The sequence below is a fragment of the Andrena cerasifolii genome, chromosome 4 (genome assembly GCF_050908995.1).
Source record: "Andrena cerasifolii isolate SP2316 chromosome 4, iyAndCera1_principal, whole genome shotgun sequence".
Taxonomy (NCBI): domain Eukaryota; kingdom Metazoa; phylum Arthropoda; class Insecta; order Hymenoptera; family Andrenidae; genus Andrena; species Andrena cerasifolii.
In genome coordinates, this window is record NC_135121.1 from 6,002,874 (window position 1) to 6,025,677 (window position 22,804).

At 36.1% G+C, this 22,804-nt stretch overlaps 1 protein-coding gene and 1 long non-coding RNA gene across 4 annotated transcripts in view; one reads left to right on the top strand and one right to left on the bottom strand.

Annotated features, from left to right (window-relative positions):
- LOC143367726 (uncharacterized) overlaps nt 1-22,770 on the top strand; it is a 58,206-nt gene extending 35,436 nt beyond the window's left edge. For 2 of the 3 annotated variants that reach the window (XM_076809849.1, XM_076809850.1), the window contains 3 exons: nt 608-827; nt 11,564-11,678; nt 20,709-22,770. In XM_076809849.1, the coding sequence (XP_076665964.1) occupies nt 608-827; nt 11,564-11,678; nt 20,709-20,760 (387 nt within the window). In that variant the 3' untranslated portion in view covers nt 20,761-22,770. Of the gene's footprint in view, nt 1-607; nt 828-11,563; nt 11,679-20,643 lie in introns of all 3 variants that reach the window. The other variant, XM_076809851.1, reaches the window with a different exon arrangement.
- The window catches only part of LOC143367769 (uncharacterized), a 231,249-nt gene that overhangs the window by 33,556 nt on the left and 174,889 nt on the right, over nt 1-22,804 (bottom strand). The window lies entirely within an intron of this gene.

Consider the following 22,804-nt stretch of genomic DNA (forward strand, 5'->3'; position numbering starts at 1 on the left):
AATTTTACTGGGTTAATTTCACCCCTTCTGGCGAATTTGGGCAGCGAACAAAAATTGCGTTGCAATGAGGAGGAAATGCCCTACATATTCACAAAGTTTCATAATTTTTTGAATTTTCGAGTTCAGGATCTTCCCTTGTCAGTACACATTTCCTCTTACATATTGGCTTGCTGATGGTTAGTCCTGTTGAGTGCTGTACCTGTAGGCGTCAACAATCCAGTGGCGCATTCATTAGCCTTTTGGGAATTACCATGTGAAAGCCTTGAGCACACCAAGCTGGGTTAGACCTTCTAACTCTGTGGGGTGTAGTAAATAACGAAAAACACATTCGGTGCCTTGTGTCTTCAAGGCTATCGCTGTAGTATACTTTATACACTACTCGAGTGTGCCCCAAGTACTATCCTTTGCTACGTCTGCCCCGTCAACAATGCATACCTTGTTGAGCAGGTAGATTGCGAAATACGTGAACATTAAATCGAAATTCAACGCGAATTTTGCAGCTACGTGTTAAATTCCGCGAAGCAGCGTTCAATACTGTTCTCATTGGTAGACTAGGAGCCTGGAACGCGAGCATCCCAGAGCCTTAAACGCGTGCTTTCCTTGGTAGGTGCACCTGGGAGAGGGAATAGCGGTTTGCGAGGAACAACTAAGGGCTGTGAAATGGAGTGATTACAGAAAATTGACTCGTGGTTTGGCTGCAATTTTGTTCAGCCCGACCGAGTTGGCCACCTGCTCGGTTACGGGGCAACGATGGAGCCGAGCTGGAACTGCCACTGAAAGACCAGTGAAACCTGCGCTAGATAAGGCCAAAGTGCAGGCCATCATATGTGAGTATTTTTTTTAAATATTTCTGCCTAGCAGGGTTTTTTTGCTTTGAGGAGTCGTTCCCGCGCTACGGCTGCTCGAACACGCGCGAAACGTCCAAGTAGCTTGACAACAAAATTCCACTTATATTTGAGGAGCGATTGCCATCGCGCATAATTTATTACAAACGAAGGTTTGATCCTCGATTTTTAGTAGAGATCCCAATTTCACGTGTATTTAAATACACGTGAATTTAGATACTCGTGTATTTATAAATACACGTATATTAACGTATCCGTACTTTGATTCGTCTGATTTTTAATATCTATAGATATCCCAGAACTCTGGGGGATCGCGAAATTCATAAAAGAATTAATGTATTTAAATATATTTACTAGAATAATATGCGGAAAGTATGGTTTTACAAATTTTCAGAGTGTAACTAATAACACAATTATAAAATTAACAAGATTTGTTTAATCGATTACCTATTTTGATACAAAAAATTAAGGCATTACTGGTGATAAGCGAGCTTCTTTTTAGACGCAACGATAATCCTTGAAATTGAGAAACATCACTCGGTTTTATTACACTTATTGCTTAAGGGGAGGTTCTGGTCTAGAGCCCCAAAAAATAGGTGATATTTAGGAATTAATTAAAGGAAAACTACTATATATAATTTAATGGGACTTGTTGCATTGTATTAAGGATGTCTTATGTTATAGAAATATATTTTTTGTTTTATAATTAATCAGTGCAAACAGCCCTGGGGAGTCGTTAAAGTTAAGGCGTCAAAAAATTGATCCAAATCGGTGGGACCTGTATCTCTAAAAGTTATTATCCGATTCGACTGAAACCTTTTTTATTTTGAAGATTATTCTTTTTTCTAGGGGGGGGGGACTAAAAAAATTACAAAAATTACATTTTTTTTTAAAAATAACGACACTTCACGTTTGAAATCACTTTTCCCTGTATTTTTCGTCCTTTCAACGCCTTTAAAAATTATAAATTTTCAACTTTTTGTAATTTTTTTAGTTCCCCCCCTAGCCAAAAGAATAATCTTCAAAATAAAACAAGTTTCAGTCGAATCGGATAATAACTTTTGAAGATACAGGTCCCACCGTTTTGAGAACACTGTTTCGAGAAAAACGCATTTGAAGTTTTACGTGAGCGCCGAGTAGCCGGTTGTGACCCATGTATTTGCCGCGACTCAAATGCCTATAACTTCGGGAATTTTACGAATTTCAACAAATCCTTTCAAACCCGTTTTCCTAAAAGGTTGAACATTCGAAAAATGAAATAAAAGAAAAATCGACATTTAGACCAGAACCTCCCCTTAAGTGACCGCCATTGCCCATTCTCCCGCAGTTAATGACCAATTCTGATGAAAATACACAAATACGTTGATACACGTGTATTTAAATACACGTGAAATAGTGCACGGGTACCTGTGTACTAAAAGCTACACGGATCGAGGTACGGATATATGTAATACACGTGTCTTTTTACTACACGTACCATACCATGGTCTCTAATTTTTAGCAAGCTTAATGTTTATCTCGCGGCATTCGGAGGGGCTAAAAAATATTTCTAAACCGCTGGAATCACTCAGGCAGGTAGAACTTGTTCGATTTAGAACGTAACTCCAGGTGTAAGGGTGTGCAAGTAAATATGTTCATACCTATGTTTATTTAAAAGCTGGCTTCCAACAGTTACGTCTCTTTAACTTCATAGATTTAATAGAATTTTATCCCAGAACTGCACATTTACAAATTTGAAAAAATGGAGGTTTGTTGTTTCAATTTTTTTTTCTATAAATCAGAAGTATGTATGTGTTTTTTTTTAAATTTTTTAAATATGTTGTTAGTCGCGTTAAAACAGATTTCTCGATATTCCTTTATTGTCACCTTTGTAATTGACGTTTTCAACAAAAAACAAGGGATGATATATAAATTAAAAACGTCGAAATCCGCCATATTTATAAAAAATATCACTCTAAGTGGATTAAAGCAAAGGATACTGCAACGTGAAGTTAACTTTTGGCTTCAGTCATAAAACAGTTACGTAATCTGGCAAAGGCATTTTCAATTGATTTAGTTGCTTTTGAATTTAGGGGTAAATTAGAATATTGAATAATGAAATTTATTTCAAAGTAACATCCTTAAAATAACCTCTATTTTTATTCTACGCATCCTCCGTCTACTACTATCGGGTTATCGATATTTTAAAGCTCGTGAAATAAAAAATTCACAAACACTAAAAACAAGAAAATAAAAAACTAGATAAAAACAATTTATGTTAAACGATTTTACTAAAAATGCTCTAAAAAATAATTTTCTCGTGCTACAATTTCGATGGTGATACATGACTTTAAATAAAATCATAAAAACTCTGCGATTATCCTGTAGAACTGTTCAAATCAATTGTAAAGGAAAGGGATAATCACAGTTTGTATGATTTTCTTAACGTCACATGTCACCATCGAAATTGTGGTACATAAAAAAATTATATTTTAATTTTTAGTGCATTTTTAGTAAAATATTTTTTAATTTTTAAAACTATCTAACATCTCGTAGGATATCATTTCTACATTTTTTGAAAACATCCCCCGTCTCACTTTTACCACGATTTACGGTCCACGGCGTATAAAATATAAATTACAGGTATATAAAAAAATATTTTAAGGAAGAAGATATAACATCTCTAGCTTGAGAATTATTTGGCACGAAAATTTGAGTTTTAGAGCCACCCTGTGCATCGATCCCTCAGCTATGGGACATAGCGCGCCTATCAAATTTTATTATGCATACAAGTATTGGGATTCTGAGGGTGAATCCTTCGAGAGTTGCGCATTCTCAAGGCGAGTTATTCCAAATGGATATTCAATAATACGAATTTAAATCTTCATTTTAATTCTTGAAATCCATCCCCCTTTTTTATCACTCGCCCTGCAACTTCCATAATCCGAATTAAACTCACCTATATAAAACCCAGCGGTTTTCCGAGTAGCGAAATTTCTTCCGAATTTAGTGCTTGTTTTTGCCAAAAAAAAAATTCGTCGACGAACGTTAAGACGCGATGATCTGAGAAACTCGCGTGTTCAGAAATATCCGTGACGTAATTTATCAGTTTCGTAGTATTCTAAATGAGGCTTTTAAATAAATTATTCGCGCGCCTGTGCGGCGCGAATAACAAAAAGAATTACTGCGAATATCCAGCGAATTTCTCGGAACAATCGATCCAGTAAAATTAAACGAAACGTTAGAAAGGAACGCAAAGTGCGCGTGCCTATCAAGGAGCACGGCAAACACAGGATGTCCGAGAATAAAGCGGCGACTACTCTCGGCGGTGTCTAAACATTTACTCGAAACGAAAATAGGTCGTCGAGGAATCGGAATTTCAGTTTTTTAAAAATCGCTTTCTTTTCTCCCCGCGGAATCTAGTTCTTTCCGGTCATTGAATCCTCTTCCCGTGCATATATCCGAGGGAAACAAACAGAATTGTGTGGGATGTGTTAAACGCGTTCAACGTCTACGAACTGCACCGCAACTTTTCCTTCTATGTATTTTTCTTTGAATTTTCATAAATGGCTCGCTTGTAGAGGGGCTTTAAACGGTTCTTGCCAAGTGCAAAGTAGAATGTATTTTTCTGCTAAGAAGTGGGGTATTAGTGGAAAAATCGAGCGAATTATTTTTTAGTCGTTTCGAAAGGGGATTAGCTCACTGCGTTCAAAAAGGAATTGTAGTAGCAAACGTGGTAGGGTATTAATTCTAGTTTTGGTTGAGTAAGAACTTCGAGACTAAGACTTGTATTATTAGGGTGTGACAAAATTCGAGGGCCGGTTTTTAAATTTGTAAAACAGAAACACTGAAAGCATATAGAAAGAAAAACACTAAATGCAATAAGGATTTATCTTTAATTTATATTTTGTACGGATTTCAGTTGTTTTAGTTTTTATTTAATCTAGTTTTGTATTCATAGAGTATTTTTTTATTTTGCTATATATGTATTTATAATTGCAGAAATATTAAAAAAACTGATGTTTTTTAAACACGTATAAATATTTTGTTACTTTTTTAATTATCTATATTTTTTGTAAAAAATCTAAAACTGGCTTATTTGTAACATTGAAGTTTGAAAATAGTTTTCTTCAAAATTCGGTTCTTGTATAAGCTCTAATATTATACATAAATGGAAGAGCTTGTCTCCAAACTATCTTAAATTTATTTCGGAAGCATTTCCTCAAATTTTTCAAGAATAGTTTGTATTCGTTTTTAATCACCTGAAACGTGTTTCTACTACGACGTGATGGTAATATTATTGAAACGTGTATCTTATGAATCAGTATACTTAATTGGAATATTTGGGATATGGAATTAAATAAACAGTCGCATCGAATGGCTTGACCATTACAGAAAGAGATAACAAGAAAAATTAAAAAAATTAAAAAACCCGACTGCTTAAAAAAACATTAAAAAAATTAATTTTTAACTTAATTTTTTTATCAATTTAATTTTTTAAATGTTTTTTTAAGCAGTCGGGTTTTTTAATTTTAAAAAATTTTTTTTTTTAATGTTTTTTTTATTTTTTTTATATCCTATAACATTCGCAACGTCAAGACAATTCTAAAGACATCTCATTTGTCCAAATCGGTGTATCCGTACAGACTCTAGAGCGTAACATGGACATACATACATAGCCTGATAAACACAATACCCTCCTTTGCGTGCCGCAGTCGGGTAAAAATAACTTGTTAGGTGTCAAAATGTTTAAGACAATGACCATTTTCTTCAAAGATTTGTAAAAATACTCTAACGTTCATTAACAGAGGTATTTTGTTATTTCCACACTTTTTATAAAACTTTGTCGCTAGTAATATCATTATCAGATTTATTAAATTTTCATTTAAGTAGTCCGCAAGGAAACTCTGTTCATTTGTTCGTAGTATCTTTTCTGTCATCAAAAAAATACTTAAACTCAACCTGTATCACCCTATAAAACGAGATATTATCGAAATGAATAGGGCATTCTGAGAATAATATTCTGTTGTTCTTAAGGTATATCGGAGCTGCTATAAATATTATAAACAAAGACACATAAAAATACTATGAGAATGTTATACTACGTCTATTAGAAATACTATAAAATGCTTTGTGGTATACAATCTTCATTCTTTTCAAAGTGTAGATTTATGACAATTTGCTGTCCAATTTGTATAAATATCCTCGAGATTTGGCTCGCGACACAAAGAAGTGGAGAAAATATTGAGTGCTTCGCCTACATCCAGGTGATATTACATGGCGAAGCACGTAACTGGGTCTCATTCAATAACTCTATATACAGGGTGATCCGGGTCGAGAAAGGAGTACTATCACAGAGGATTGTAGAAGTGATTTTGAAACGAGTACCGAGGTATGAACTCTTAGATTCGTAAATAGTGGACAGCAGATATCAAATAACCATTTAATTATTAATAATCGAATTAAATGTGTATAACTTGTGGTAAAGTGTATCTAAAAGTATGACCACTTAGTTCAACACTTGTGATTTCATCTACTATATGTATATATATCTATCGACTTTTCTTATTTAGAAAATTAAAAATTCTCTTCTACTTGAATGCCTGTCACACTTTTTTAAAGTAACTTCAGAGGAGGAAACCTGGAGTTTAAGTAATATTTCACCTATTTTTAGAAAAGGTGTGGCTTCCAATAATGATATTAATAGAAGTTCGTATTATCAACTTACAAATGTCGCAATAATCATAAGTTACATGGAGTGGAAAGTATTCCCTGTTAGTAACATTATTTAAAATATATATATATATGTATTATTAAAATTAATTAACTCTCGTGCTGGAGCAAATCATTTTTTCAATTTCTGAGATTTTTTTTATTACTGTTTACTATCACACTCGACAACCACATCCTAAAAGACCCAGGCACTGCCGACAGAGGGTCGATACTCATTTCTTGGAGGAAAAGAACACGTAACCCTGTTTTTATGCATCATGAATAGATCTAATAGCTACGTATGTAATTTATTGTTGTTAGCCAGAATCTGGTATTTTGATATTCTTCTGTGGTACGACCTCCTGGCGTTATTGCCACCCCTGACAGAGTAATGCTGGGCTAACTATTAGGCATAAAGAAAGTATTAACCCTTCGTTGACACTCTGGGTGTGAGCCACCCATAAGCTGATTTTGACGCTCTGTACCTTCGATATGCAAAATAAATAGTTTTTTTCGAAAGCCGACGTATAAACTATTTTTTCTCTCAAAGTATTATATCTCGACAACAACTCTATAGATTTTTAGCTTCTAATATTGAAATTTGTAAAAGTTACAATTTTTTAAAGATTTTTTTCGTTTTTTCGACACGTGGTAATCTAGATTTTTTTTACAAAAACTGTGATAAAATTCCAATCAAAATACAATTGGAATACAATCTACTGACCGTAAAATTGACCCATGATTTTTTTCATAACGATTGGATTCTTCAGATAAGAATGGCAGTCGTTCAAAAATTGTTTTGGGTGTGAGTCACCCAAGCATGTCAAAGTTGATCGAAAAAAGAGGTGTGTCCACGAAGGGTTAAGTGAGGATACGATTTTCAGAATTCTAGAATCGATCAGCAATGTATTTTTATTTCTTTTTGGATCACCCTGTACATTCATTTTACAAACGGTGGTTCAGGTGCTTTACTACTCGGCTTCGTCCGAAATTTCGATTCTGATTTTATAAAAAAAAATTTCGTTTATTTATATATTATTTTTTGTTGTTGAAAATAGTCACAGTCCTCTGGTTTAGCTGGGACATATTTCGTGACCCCGCAGTTTACCGTTCGAAAGTTTTTAGGCGACAGACAAACACACAAACACTTTCTGCTTTATATGCATATTAAGATGATGTACTGTGATGTTTATTTTATAATTTTTACCTTTCGAGATTTCTCGACTACCGTTACTTCGTTAAGTGGAAATTTCAAATGCAGTCTATCAAGCTTTAACAACCGTACTATGTCAGTTTAATTGTATCCTTTTAAGGATAAGAAAATATATAAACATACAGTTACTCACAAAAGTATCCCCCACTCCCTTCGTATAACATATTTTACTTAATTAAGTAATATTAAATACACAATTGCGCATTATAATTTTTATAAGTATAAATGTTGATTAATATAATTTTAGTTAGTACCATCTACCAAAGAAATGCTCAAAGCAATTTTCCTAGAAGATTGCAACAAGATAGCCCCAACTTTCACAGAAAATTAGTCGAATCTATGCATAATGGATTAAAGCTCATAATAAAATCGCAGGAATATTAGAAGAATATTCTAACTATGTTTGTATAAATTAAATAACGAATGTGGGCAAACATTTTGTTTCCACGAACTTTGCTACTTCCACGGATAGCAATATTTTTTTTAAATAAACTACAATTTTTGAGTCGAATGCAATATGTTACAAACAGGGTGGACAGGTGCTTTTGTCACTAACTGTAGGTCTAAAAATTGTACATTAGAAATGTATAAGAGTAGATCGAAACAAGGGTTTCCATTAGGGCTGGGACTATTTGTCGAATTTTTCGGTATTCCAATATTCGAATACATCAGTTGCTCAATTATTTGGCGAATACAATTCGAATACCCAAGTATTCGAATACTATTCGAATATCCGAGTATTCGAATACCATTTGAATATCCGAGTATTCGAATACTATTCGAATATTCGAGTATTCGAATACTATTCGAATATTTAAGTATTCGAGTACTGATGTATTTGAATATTTAAGTATTCGAGTACTGATGTATTCGAATATGTAAGTATTCGAGTACTGATGTATTCGAATATTTAAGTATTCGAGTACTGATGTATTCGAACAGTATGGTGTAAAATGTAAATCATAAATCGTTCATTAGGTTCATTTGTCAGGGTGAAATCTTGTAAGCTAATTTTAACCCACTTCACACCATACTGTTCGAATACATCAGTATTCGAATACATCAGTAGTTGAATAGTATTCGAATAATAACATTCGAATACTTAAATTTTCGAAGTTTATTCGTAGCATTCGAATACTTGTAAAATATTCGCATATTAAATTATTCGAATAGTCCCAGCCCTAGTCTCCATTAGGGCGGAGCGGAAAATTTAAAATTGAATTTTCAGTTGGCCTGGGTGCGGGATAGTTGTCTTTTGATTAACCAAACACAACTGTAAAAAAAAATTGGAAAATATTCATGTCTGCAGGTTCCTTTTTCTCCTAAATAATCATAAAATCATATAATCATTTTTAGAAGAAAAAGGAACCTGCAGACATGAATATTTTTCCAATATTTTTTACAGTTGTGTTTGGTTAATCAAAAGACAACTATCCCGCACCCAGGCCAAATGAAAATTCAAATTTAAATTTTCGCCTATATAGTACCGCTCCGCCCTAGTCTCCATGTATAAGTACACTTATTCCATTTCAAAATGTCGATCGTCATTGTCAATGCAATACTGACCCCGTTAGAAAACTGAATTTATTATCGTAGGAATTCCTTGTCGATTGTGCTTCGCTTAAGCGAATATGGCGTTCAATCTTCAATCAATTCGTATTGCGTATTGACATTCCCATTTTTCTTTAAAAATTCTTTATTTGTAAAAAGCCAATGAAAACCCATTGTTGTTTCTTTCGCAAATCATATTTTCGTTACACCATTTCGAGAAAGCTTTTTTAGACCTGCATTTCTATGACATTTTTTTCTTATTTCCAGTCATACAATATATTGGCACAATATGAATGTTAAATGCTTTAAATGTTCACTTAAAAAACTACTGGCAACTATTGAAACCTAGAAAAATATAAGTGATCAAGAGAACTGTTGTAATATGCTTATATTAACGAAAATGGAGAATGGCTGGTTTAGTTGATAGTTAATTACACATCTAAATAGGAAAAGAAGCCTGTTTGATTTGTTTTCCAGTGTCTTAAATATTCGATACATGTACGTACAAATAAGTAGGGATGGGATCAAGTTTAATATGTACTTACGAATCTGAGTCATGTCCAATACAAAAGTTTCACTTCATGGGTTTCGAATACTACTCATAAGAGTTGACGTTTCATTCTATGTACTTCGGAAGTACCTGGGTTATACAAGTTGGTTTCGAATAGGGCTGGGACTATTCTAATAATTTAATATTCGAATATTTTACAAGTATTCGAATGCTACGAATAAACTTCGAATATTTGAGTATTCGAATGTTATTATTCGAATACTGATGTATTCGAATGTTATTATTCGAATACTGATGAATTCGAATGTTATTATTCGAATACTGATGAATTCGAATGTTATTCGAATACTGATGAATTCGAATGTTATTACTCGAATACTGATGTATTCGAATAGTGTGGTGTGAAGTGGGTCAAAATTAGCTTACAAGATTTCATCCTGACAAATGAAACTAAAGAACTTGATTTATAATTCTACGTCCAATATACTTCATCCCATCACTACAAATAAGTACCTACTTAGAAAGGGAAGATTTTTTAATTCAATGCAAAACTGCTCTGGGAGCCATATTTTATGTAACAAGCAACTGGCATAGTATTTCCTTCAGAAATGTACGATATATTCGAACAAGTTAGATCTAATTCTAAAACTTAATCGTCGCTTGATGAGATAAGCTTTGCATGGAAACAACACCACTAACAGAATTACATTATTGCAACAGTTACCACTAAATATTTTACAAAATTCAAGCACACATTATATTTTCTGTTCTCCTCATGCGTTGTTGGTTCCATGTGGGGTTTGTCGGTTTGTAAAAACCGTGTCTAAAAACCGGTTTTATTGTATAAATTTGTAAAATTCGAAAACCGGATTTTTAAATTTTAAAAACTGGTTTTATATACTTGAATTAATTATTTAATTAAGAATGTTAACAATTTGACTTAAAATCGCCTCGGACACAAGCATATTATAGTAGGCAACAGTTTACAGTAAAACTGATCTTCATGAGTTCATATTTTCGGAAGAAGAATACAAAATGAAATAAAGATTTATAATTTATATTTTGTACGGATTTAAGTTATTTCAGTTATTTATTTATTTATTTGGTTTTGTATAGTTAGAGTATATTTTATTTTGATATATTTTTATAATTCCATAAATATTAAAAAAAAGCTGAACATTTTTAAAATAAGTAGAAATATTTATTTTCTATTTTAATTATATTTTTTGTGAAAATTCGAAAACCGGTTTAACCGGTTTTGGGGGAATAGTTTAATTCGAAAACCGGTTTAACCGGTTTTTGTGGAATAGTGGAATTCGAAAACCGGTTTTTTCAGAAGTCGGTTTTTGTATGAACCCTAGTTCCATGCAGGTATTCAGCGCGGAGTAAGGACTGTCGTGTACTTAAAGAGTTGTGAATTTGCAAATCCCGCAGAAAGAATGAAAAATGCAAATAGCCTGCCTGGCCTTGTTAAATTTTCTCTCACACGAAAACACGTAACTGTTACGAGACTGCCAGTTTAATTGAATAATGAGAACCGTGTGTCAATAGGACCTTAAGTTCCCAGCAAATTGGAATTCCTTTGTGCGAAAGGTACGAAAGGAAAGCAGTAGACAAATTAATCAAGTATTATTGCTGGAAATTGTGCCCTGCCATGCGTACTTATTGGACGCATGGAACGTGAAAACTATCGGCGTGCACGAATTTTCCCCGCGTCACCTTCCAAATACATTTTTCATTGAAATTTTAAAGCCTACGTGACATCGAGGTTTCCCACTGTCGACGTGAGCAGCGTGAAGCAAGTGTTGGCTTACAAGTGCAAAGAGAACTCCACGGCACTCAAGATGAAATCTATTAGATACATTTGGTGAGTCGAATTCAATTTCCGATTTATCCATCCCCGATTTTATGTTTCCCTCGTAAATGGAGCCGTAGATTCAGACTTTTAGTATCACCGTTAACAAAATCTATCGCGCTTCTCCAACAGCAATGCACCCAACCCTGATCTATTATTCGTGGATTAATCCTAGGATGACTTCTGTCGAGTTTCATTTCCGGGGACCGTTAGTGTGATCCCTTTTGATTTTAAACTCTATCAGGCTCGAGTTGAGCGAATTTGTAGTACGAAGCTTGTGGAAAATATTGGTAATTTCTTGCTTCTGCTGAGTGGAAGTACAAACTGTGAACACTCAATGAAACTCATTAGCTGCAAAGGGACACTTTTGTGTAAATGATTCATTTATCATTATGTGGCTGACTTGCTAAAATTGATGTGCAAAAATTAACGTGGAAATAGGAATTGGACTGCTTGGTTCTCAATTGGTGTAAGTTCACTTTACTAACTTTCGAAAATGAGAGGCTTTGCATTCGCTTTTATTAATTTTGCAGCAAATACATTTATTTCAAAAGCTAATGAGTATCAGATAAATCATACGTTTCTTGTGAGGTCTTAAATAATTTACACCACTGAGGAGCCAACCGGCCCAATTGTAGTTTGTAATCAGAGTTGGGCTTTAATAAAAATTATTTAAATTGCGGATCGAATAAAAGTTACGTTAAATTTAGATTATTCGACGAATGAAGTTAATTTTTTTACTCGACGAGAATTTATTACCGTGTTAATTTTATAACTTTTTTAACTTCCATTCGTTATTCGAAATTTTATTTAAATTAAAATTTTGCCCATCTCTGTTTGTAGTTCGACTAAAGGTACACTTAAGATCGTTAAAGGTGATTCGGTAACTGTATCCGTTTTAACAATCTTGAGGATTTGCACAGTCTTAATAGTTCTAGTTTAAAGATGCCACAAGAGAAATTATTTAATCAACGCTACATAAATGTAACTAAACGTTTTTTTTTTCAAAAGTTGTTCCAGCAGCAGTGAAATTAATTTGGAGATTTATTTTGTGTTACGGTATTCCACAGTATTGTTATATTGCATTCTGTGTGCATTTATCACCTACTAGTGCAAATTGAAGACTTTGCAGCAAGGCAGCAGCTCCAAGTGTCGTAACTTCTGAAAAACTAATAAAAACATTGTTAACAGAATATTTCTGGACGTATGTTCAAAGTATTTTGCTCACTTAAAATCTACATATTAACAAAACATTTTGCACTATTACTAAGTACTAATATGTTTTCTCTATGGCTGGGTGAATTTTCAAAATTTGGAGCTGCCCCCTTTTTTCCACCAAATTGTATAAAATCCACTTGCCTCGGGTGAAATAATTATATTCAGGATACTAGGCAGTCGTTTTTGTCGCAAATGAAGAATTTATTTTTCAATTAATTACAAAGAAATAAATTGCGGCTGAGACTTGTTCTTTGACACAATGTTTATTAACATCAAAAGCTTTAAAAAAGCATGCTTGTCTCGGCAAAAATATGCATTTTAGATGACGCATCAGTAGTTTCATATATAATGCATATTTTTTACTAAACAAACATGTTTTTTGAACCTTACGATGCAGTGACGAATTTAACAGGGCGGCCTGTGAGCAGTTGCCACCTGGGCCCCTGCTCGAAAGGTCCCACCAAGGCCCCAGTCTTAAAAAAAAATATTTTATCCAAACTATATTTTTCTGTTTTATTACACTGAGCCCGCTTTCAGTAAACTACCGCTGTAGTTTACCGAATTATGGGCCTCTGCTCAGAGGGCCCCCCATAGGGCCTTGTCTTAAAAAATAAATTATGATTTTACCCAAACTATATTTTTTTCTGTATTATTACACTGAGCCCGCTTTCAGTAAATTACCGCTGTAGTTTACCGAATAATGGGCCTCTGCTCAGAGGGCCCCCCATAGGGCCTTGTCTTAAAAAAATAAATTAAGATTTTATTCAAACTATATTTTTTTTCTCTATTATTACACTGAGCCCGCTTTCAGTAAATTACCGCTGTAGTTTACCAAAAAAGGGGCATCTGGCCAGAGGGCGCCCCATAGGGCCCTGTCTACAAAAATATATTAAAATTTTATCCAAACTATATTTTTTCTCTGCATTATTACACTCAGCCCGCTTTCAGTAAACTACCGCTGTAGTTTACCGAAAAATGAGCCTCTGCTCAGAGGGCCCCCCATAGGGCCCTGTCTTCAAAAATAAATTATGATTTTATCCAAGCGCTTTTTTCTATACTTTTCTGTACATGTACGTACCCCCTTTTAGTAAACTACTTCATCTTTTTTCCGAAAAAAATGGGCCCCTCCACGTTTGCCACCTGGGCCTTTTTTGTTAAATCCGCCACTATTGCGATGTCAAAGAATAAGTCTCAGAATTAATTTATTTCTTTCTAATTAATTGTAAAAGAAATACTTCATTTTCGACAAAAACGACTGTCCAGTACCACCGAGCTTAAAAATTAGTAGACGAAAATCTCAGGAAACATCAATCTACAGAATTTTAGAAATATTATTATGAAATATGCTCCTTTCTTTCACCAAATCCATATAGGGTGCAGGTACCAACACTTGAGACTGGGTTATCAAATCTGCCTCTTTCTTGTACCAATCTATTCAAAAAAAAAATTTACTTCCAACGCTACCTATAACTCAGGCTGCCTTTCCAGCAAAGTCTTCGATTCGTTAGGTGGTACACGATAATACTCGAATTCCCTATGTTCTTATTTTCAACGCAATAATTTCTATGCTGGCAAAATGGTAATTTAAAAAATGGTAACAAGTAGCTAATGTAAAAGTGCCTGTGTTCGGTCGGAACTCGAGAAGTCCTCCCAGGGTTGATGCTACAAGTCTTTTCCCTGTACATCATGTTAACGAGTTTCGCGTAACTTCGCTTTTTACGTTTCACCACTGAAATTTTTTTTTTTTTTCAAAACTTCTGCACACGCGGCAGCGGCGACCCTGGAAAAGGGGATTTTAATTCACCCCCGGTGCTCCCCAAGTAATTGCCATACTAATTAAATGCGCACTGATTCCTCGCAACGGGGAGCTAATAACGAGTCGAGTCGCGGCGTGAGTTTGCATTTGAAAGCGATTTCTATATTATTTGCCGCGTTTGACGCTGCCGCGGATGGAGATTTTGCCTGCTTCTTTAAACGACAGCCCCTTCGCGTTTTGCATGAAACTCTGCTTTTGTTTAACCCTGTACGGCTGCTTTGAATGTTAAATTGGACTATCGAGGGACCAAGAAGTCCTCTTAATGGGTAAAGGCAAGAATTTAGAACACTGTTTCAGGTGGACAAAGTACCAGGTCCCTCTCTTTGTTCCCCGTAATCGATTTTCGGTTTGAAACTACTACTGGAGAAGTCTCAGAGACAATTACGGTGTATGCAGTCGCTAACCGATCTTTGTATCGACTTTAAAACTATTTACGAATTTCTGAAAAAGAACCCCAAGTTATTATTCAATCATAATACACATGTGATTATTGCCTAGTATTTTCCATGCAAATTAATGTGACGAGGGAGAAACGAAATGGAAAAAGGTGAATAATTTATTTCAGCTAATATGACAGTTCCAATTTGTTTTTTAAAGTTGCTGTTTAAATTTACCTCGAGTACAGCCGTCTGACCATGTTTCTAAATTAATAAATATAACAAGGAGTTACAAAGTAGAATAATTGTTCTAAGCCATCAAGGAATTAGAATGAAAATAAATTGTAAAACAATCTATTTTTATAAATTATCAGACTGTTTGGATTTATTTTTCCACAGGCTATAATAATTTTTTCTCTAAAATATTTAATATCCAAAATTCTCTTTGTTACATAACGACTTGTAAATATCCTTGTGAACAGGAATGTGAAGGAAACCAATACGAATGGATAGATTTCTGGGGCTACATTAATGATAGAAATTGTTGCATACTGAAGATTTCGAAAGCACTAAGAAAATTCCTGTCATATTTAATGTCATCAGGAAAAACTCGAGGTAACCATAATTTTCCAACGAAAATGAATGGTTTGGAATTTTTCACTACTGCAGTCTCTTACTCGTTTTAAACAGACGAGGTTTCATTTATAACACTTTTAGTAAGTACTTATATTCGGGTTTACTTATCGCAAGTGACAGCGAGAATTCTTTTAGGTACTTCATACTATAGGAAAAATTCTTCGCTGCCAGGAATAACTTACATAATCTAATTGTTCAAAACTTCGTTAATTTTTTTAATCAGTTCGTTTGTGACAATAGTAGATTTAATTCATAGTTGATTGCAATAGTTTATCTTGATTTTTAATCGTGACAAATACTCTTTTTTCCACCTCATGTGTGGTGTGATGGAAATTAAATAATACTTAATTGGATAATCAATTGGATCGATTTATAATATACATAAAATTCTTCTTACAAACTCCAAGCTGAGAAATATTGGGTAATAATGATATGTGTACACTACATATATAGGATCGCTACAAAAGAAAAAAATTCAAATTCTTATTTCAAGCAGACATTCAATTAATTACGTAGTTCCTTACTTTTCTCGCTTCCTCTAAATAATTCCACAAAAATACTTGCCTTTACCCTATTAATAGTTGATAGTCGAGTATCGCAGGGTTTTCTTCTTTGCCTGAAACTGTAATTTTATTTTCATTACCTATTTACAGCATTTTCCAACTACAAAAGGTCTATCATCGGAATTTCCTTTGATAAATTTTTTTAGCCTTTACTCCACACCTATTTTTCCACTCTTTTTTAAATATCAGCAAAAATTTGCAAAAACATTTTAAGCTCCACGGTTATCGCGGCAAATGCACTCCGCGTCAAAATTAAAGGAACACTATAATTTCCCCCAAAATTTTGTCATTTTCAAATACCTGTATCTCTGCGAAAAATAGTCGCAAAAAATATTTAAAAAACGCAAATTAAAGCTTGAAGTTTCTAGTTTTCGAATCAAGAACTCGATTTTTGTTTTCATCCATTATGATACTGTTTTATCAAGATGAAGCGCAGGAAACGAAGTTTCAGAAATTTTTGCCTACTTTGAACGTATGCACGGGACAAGCAAATTTTTTTCTGGTAAATGCAATGAAGAGCTCCTATAGAGCAAACATTTCCGTTTAATTTCGTGCTTTTGGCTTTGTCGTATGATTTTTATTGACCGAGTTATGCAAGATCAAAGCAAGAAAGCTAGTTTTCACTTTGAACACCTGTAACTTGCGAACTCATGATCGTAGATAAATTTTCATGAGTGTTTTGGAAAGCTAAGAAAGTTTTCTTTGAGAACTTTTAGCTGCCACTTCACTGAGATTTTTCAAAAATCTTATTAAATCCATTTTAAAATGATCCCAAAAATTGCAGACTTACCATTTTTTCCAAAACATGATGTCACTTGAAGGAAAATCATGGAATCATTCAAGTGTCCACGTTTTTGTGATGTAAAACTACCCCTTAAACACTGTGCAAAAGGCCGGACCGATCAGATTTTCTTTTCCGTATGTCCTCGATGGTCAAAGATTTAAGAAATTTAAGAAAAACATTTCTATCCAAACTCTTCGCAATGGCGAAAACTGTACTTCAATAAGTCATTAGCACCACCCAAAGCGCGCCACGAGTTGGCGCATGCGCGATCGGACTCACACTTCATTGTGTGTGCGTCAGCATGGAGAGATGAGACCCTCTGGTTCGTCACTCCCGCAGTATTTTCTGTCTCCAAACTCACTCTTCGATGCATGTGTGTATGAGGCCGCGCGCGCGCATTGTGTGTGTGTATTTGTGTGTGGTCTAATAATGGGTGTTGCCACCTTTCTGCACCACAACTTCCCTCACTTGGTTGCGCATGTTAATGCACTTCCGAATTTTCCGTCGGCGAATTCTGTGCCAAATGTGGCGGAGGGCCTGTGCTAACTGTCCCAAATTCGCCAGGTTCGGGTAGGTGCTGTTGTCGCAAACGCCGCCCAAGAATGTCCCAAGCATGATCAATGGAATTCAGATCTGGGCTCACTGCAGGGTGGCCAAGAGCTGATATCCGATTTTGATCCGAAAGTGAGAAGTACCTTTTTTGCTTTGACCGCGAATAACTCGGTGAATAAAAATCATACAACAAAGTAAAAAAAAAACGAAATTAAACAGAAATGTTTGCTCTATAGGAGCTCTTCATTGGATTTACCAGAAAAAAATTTGTTTGTCCTATGCATACGTTCAAAGTAGGCAAAAACTCTGAAACTTCGTTGCCTGCGCTTCATCTTGATAAAACAGTATCATTATGGATGAAAACAAAAATTGAGTTCTTGATTCGAAAACTAGAAACTTCAAGCTTTAATTTGCGTTTTTTAAATATTTTTTGCGACCATTTTTCGCGGAGATACAGCAATTTGAAAATGACCAAAAATTTTGGGAAGTTATAGTATTCCCTTAATTTTGACGCGGAGTGTAGTTTGACGTAATTGCAGTGAAAACTGTTAGAGCCTTTTGCTTGGGAGACGTACCCATAATTGCAAGTAAAGTAGTGCCCGGTTGAAAGAACAGTCAACAATCAGCGACATCCGTGACAAAAATTGAATTTACCATAATTTTCATCCTATCTATTCTCCGTGTCATTTAAGAAGGAACCCGTTTCGCGCATGTGCAATGAGCTCATTGGCTCCGAAAAAGCGTTGGTGGGGGTACAGCCAATTGGTAAAGGAATCTACCACCGCGGGAACGGTGGCGCTAGTGTAACATAACAAATATGGACGACGCAAGTATATCTTTTACTACACTGCGTTCCACATTAGAGCGTACTCGTTTCGCGCATGGATAAACTGTTGATTGGTAGTAAACCGGCAGGGAAAGTGCTACGACCAATCGCGAAAGTGCTACGACCAATCGCGTGTGTCAGATCCGTGGGAGCTGCGCAGATCAGTCGCAAATCGGTAGGGGAGTTGGTACGCTCTTATATGGAACGCAGTGTATATTTTTATATGGATCCAGTAGTATACAAATTTATTTCAAAGTTATTTCTTACAGTAAAAATGTTGACAATATATTTAGACACAATTTTGGAATATGTAAAAGTATGGAATGTGAACAATTTTAGTTGCTCCACTTTTTGGTACTTTTATGAAAACTTAAACTGAGATCATTGTTCATTGTAGCGTTACAATTTGTTACACAACATTTATTTCTGTAGACAGTTCGTCGATACTGTGAAAATTGGTAGACCGCTATAAATTGTATACTTGCGTCGGCCATTGCTATTAGTTCGCGTACCGACCGCTAGTGTCGCATACTATTGTTCTACTCCCAATTAGAGCTGTTCGAGTCTGACTCGGCTCGAAGAACCGAACTGAGCCGAGTACTCGAAAAAAGCGAGCGGCTCGAAAGAATCGAGAACTCGAATAGAACTGAGAACTCGAATTTTTTCGAGCGGGCCGAAAGAACCGAGCAGTCGGGGTATGTCGAATAGTTTGAAGCTTGAATGTTTCTCTACTGGGTAACCATGAACTATATATTTCTTAAGAAATATTATTAAATCATACATACGCGAAAAATTATTTTCAATAGTTAGAGAATATTTTCATTTGCAATTTACATTTTAATTACTCATATTATTACGAACCATTATCCAGTAGATAAACATATGTATTCTAAAATATTCGAAACATTCAAGCTTCAAACTACTTGACATACTCGGACTGCTCGGTTCTCTTCGAGCCGCTCGAAAAAATTCGGGTTCTCGGTTCTATTCGAGCCGCTCGATTTTTTCGAGTACTCGGCTCGATTCGTAAACCGAGTCTCGGCTCGATTCGTAAACCGAGTCTCGGCTCGGTCCGAATTTCAAGCTACTCGAATATTCGAGTACTCGGCTCGATTCGTAAACCGAGTCTCGGCTCGGTCCGAATTTCAAGCTACTCGAATATTCGAGTACTCGGCTCGATTCGTAAACCGAGTCTCGGCTCGGTCCGAATTTCAAGCTACTCGAATATTCGAGTACTCGGCTCGATTCGTAAACCGAGTCTCGGCTCGGTCCGAATTTCAAGCTACTCGAATATTCGAGTACTCGGCTCGATTCGTAAACCGAGTCTCGGCTCGGTCCGAATTTCAAGCTACTCGAATATTCGAGTACTCGAGCAGCCCTACTCCCAATACTGGCTTCTCCCAGCACCAGTGAGCGTCAACCTGCGCAGAACCGGTCTAAACTCGTCGGTCGGCAGGTTCTTTCTTAAATGACAGAGAGAATATATGAAAATAATACGAATTGATATTTACGTATTTAATACCTATTTTTATTTTAGGACATTTTTAGGAGGTACATTTCAATTTAACTATCAATACTCTAAAAAATAGTCCGATGTATGTCCTGTTTGGATTCATTTTCACCGGGAGAACCTTAACAATCAATTCCTAAAATTTTCATAAAGAAAGGATAAGAATGATGGAAAGTGAAATTTTTATACACGCATCCCTTCGCTTTCCTTGTTCATCAGTTTCGTTTCGCTGAGCTCGGGGTGACGAAGAATGAGGGTGCAAACAGAGATGGGCAATAATTTTATTTAAATAAAAACTTGCTCTAACGAATAAAAGAAAAAAAAATATTTGTCATGTGTCGAATAAAGTTAAAGCTACAGTAACCATTAAAGTTAAAATTGAAAAATTGATTCAACCCTGAAATTGAAACGCCCTACGACTAAAAAAATTAACTTCATTCGTCGATTACTCTAAATTTGAAATAACTTTTATTCGGTTCATCATATAAACAATTGTTTATTCAGTTAATGCCCAGCTCTGGTTGTGGGGATGTTCCGTTAAAATTCAACCGGGCACCGGTGGCAGCTTCCTTCGAAATCTAAATGGAAACTGAGCGCCTGACAGTTTTGACTGCAAGAACCTGGCCGGTGAGAAGCTCGAGTGTCAGGATATCGATGAGTGTATTTACCACGAGTAAATAATCGTTACGTTACAGCAAAAACACGCTGTAAAGAAAGCGAAAAAAGGAGGAAGTCTGGAAGGGTTGATGTCTGTTCGCAGCGAGAGACAGGAAACAGAAAGATCGCCGAGAGCAAATCCGGAGGATAAGTGAGAGGTGGTGTAGGGCTGCGTTGAACGTGCAACCACCATGATCGAGGAACTTCGGGGCGTTCATTTGACTCTAAGGGCTTCTTGCAACTAACCCTCCAGCTTCACCCTTTCTCGGCTGTTACGGCTCTTGGCATCCGACACGTTCAAATTGCTTTCTTCGATTAAGTTGGCCCGCGGCTTAATCCAGCCATGCTTTATATACCCGGCAGCCCCGAGGATCTTACTAGACGACGGGGTTGCTGTCTGGTGGCTTCAAAAATCACACCGAATCGCCGGGCGGGTTTCGTTGCTGCGAGGATTGATTCCCCGTTTGTCGGAACGACGCCCGGCCCAGGTTGCAGAACTGAAGTCCGTTGTAGGATTAATTCGTTAATTACTCCGAGCCTGGGAGCCTTCGCTCCGGCTCGCGTTATGCCGGCTGGTACGATAACTAGTTCCATCGAAATGCCTCCGACACGATAGGGGGAAATGGAAATACTTTCTGTCGAAGGTCCCAAGTTATTTTGTAGGCTTAAAGTGCGGGGGTTTAGACACTAAACTTTAGGGGCGGTTCCGAACCGTGGAACTCTTCCTTAGGAACACGTTCCACGGACTCCCATTGTCTCAGAGGTATTTTTGGGTAGCAATAGTTACATGGTGGACCAGTCTCTTGTTTTCGGAGATTTCAGTGGGCCTGCGAAGTAGTCGCGGACAATTCGCACCGATCGGCCGCGGTAGAAGTCGTTTGGAAAAGCGCGCATCGAAGCGGACAGAGTCAAACGACCCTTAAAGGGATCTCGCTGTCCGAGCGTGGCGAGGCTTTAAAATTGGCGATTAAACAATTCGATCCGGTTATGCTAAATACAGGCTACAATAAACGCGGCGAAACGGGCAATGCATAAATAAACAACGTAACGACCAGCGTCGCGAAATTAAAGCGGTGATTAATAAATGCGTCTAATTTAAGCGCGAACAGCAGCAATAAGCAAGAGATAAATGAACGTTACCTGAGAAACCATCCCCGACGGAGATCAAAAGCATCTGATCTCGAGTGTCCGCAGAATTTCTGGAAGGATTAGGCAAAGAAGGAGAGGGAGGAAATTTCGTTGGCGACGGACCGTGGTGGCTCGTTGCTGGCGGGGCGAAATTTTGTTAATAATAACGTGTAAGCAGACGTAGCAGTAGCGACCCCTTTAGGAAGGCATTAAACGAGTATATTAGAGTAACAATGAAACGGATTGAAGTTATGCCTCATTAATTCTTAATTAACTTTATTCCTAGGGAAAACTAATACAATCTATTTTTTCTTTTCTTTTTTTTTTAACGAAACATTGAGGAAACGTAGCTTGAATACGGGATCGACGTGGGCGAACATTAATCGGCCCGAGGGTGGTAGGAAGACGGGGATGAAATGGAAATTATTTAATACGTTTGAAACGGACCGATTCGGTTCGTTAAACGTTTACAGATTCATGCTTTATTTACATTCTGCTGTGAAAGCGCCGGCGGCGTGGCGATTGAATTTTTCCAGTTTTAATTCTTTGGTGTTTTAACCGAACGCCGCGATTCGGAGGGATCTTGATACGCTTTAGAAGGAAACAGTTTTTACTGAGCCGGGAGAGTTCGACGTGGACATTTGTTAGTCGCTCGATCGGTTCGAACGAAATTAGCCTCCTTGTCGTTAGAGACTTTCGATTTGGGAAAGAAAAATTTGTCAATTGCTAATTTTCGGCGGAAGCGCAACGAGGACGGTGATCGAAGTTCCCGTTGGGTTTCCGTTTCTTCGTTACTCGTTGAACGGTAATATCGGAGAGTCGATTGTTATTTTCGTTTCGATCTTTTGTTATAACAGTTTTACGTCTCTGCAAAGCGATTAACGCGAGAAGAAGAATAAACGCAAAGCTACCGGGTACAAGGGTAGTTTATTTCGTATAGGTAAACGCCTAAGGTTTAAACAAATAAATAGAGAAATGAACCGAAGAATTAAAGAAATGAAGAAAAATATAAATATATATATATATATAAATATATATAAATAAATGAATTTATATATGCATATGTGTGTG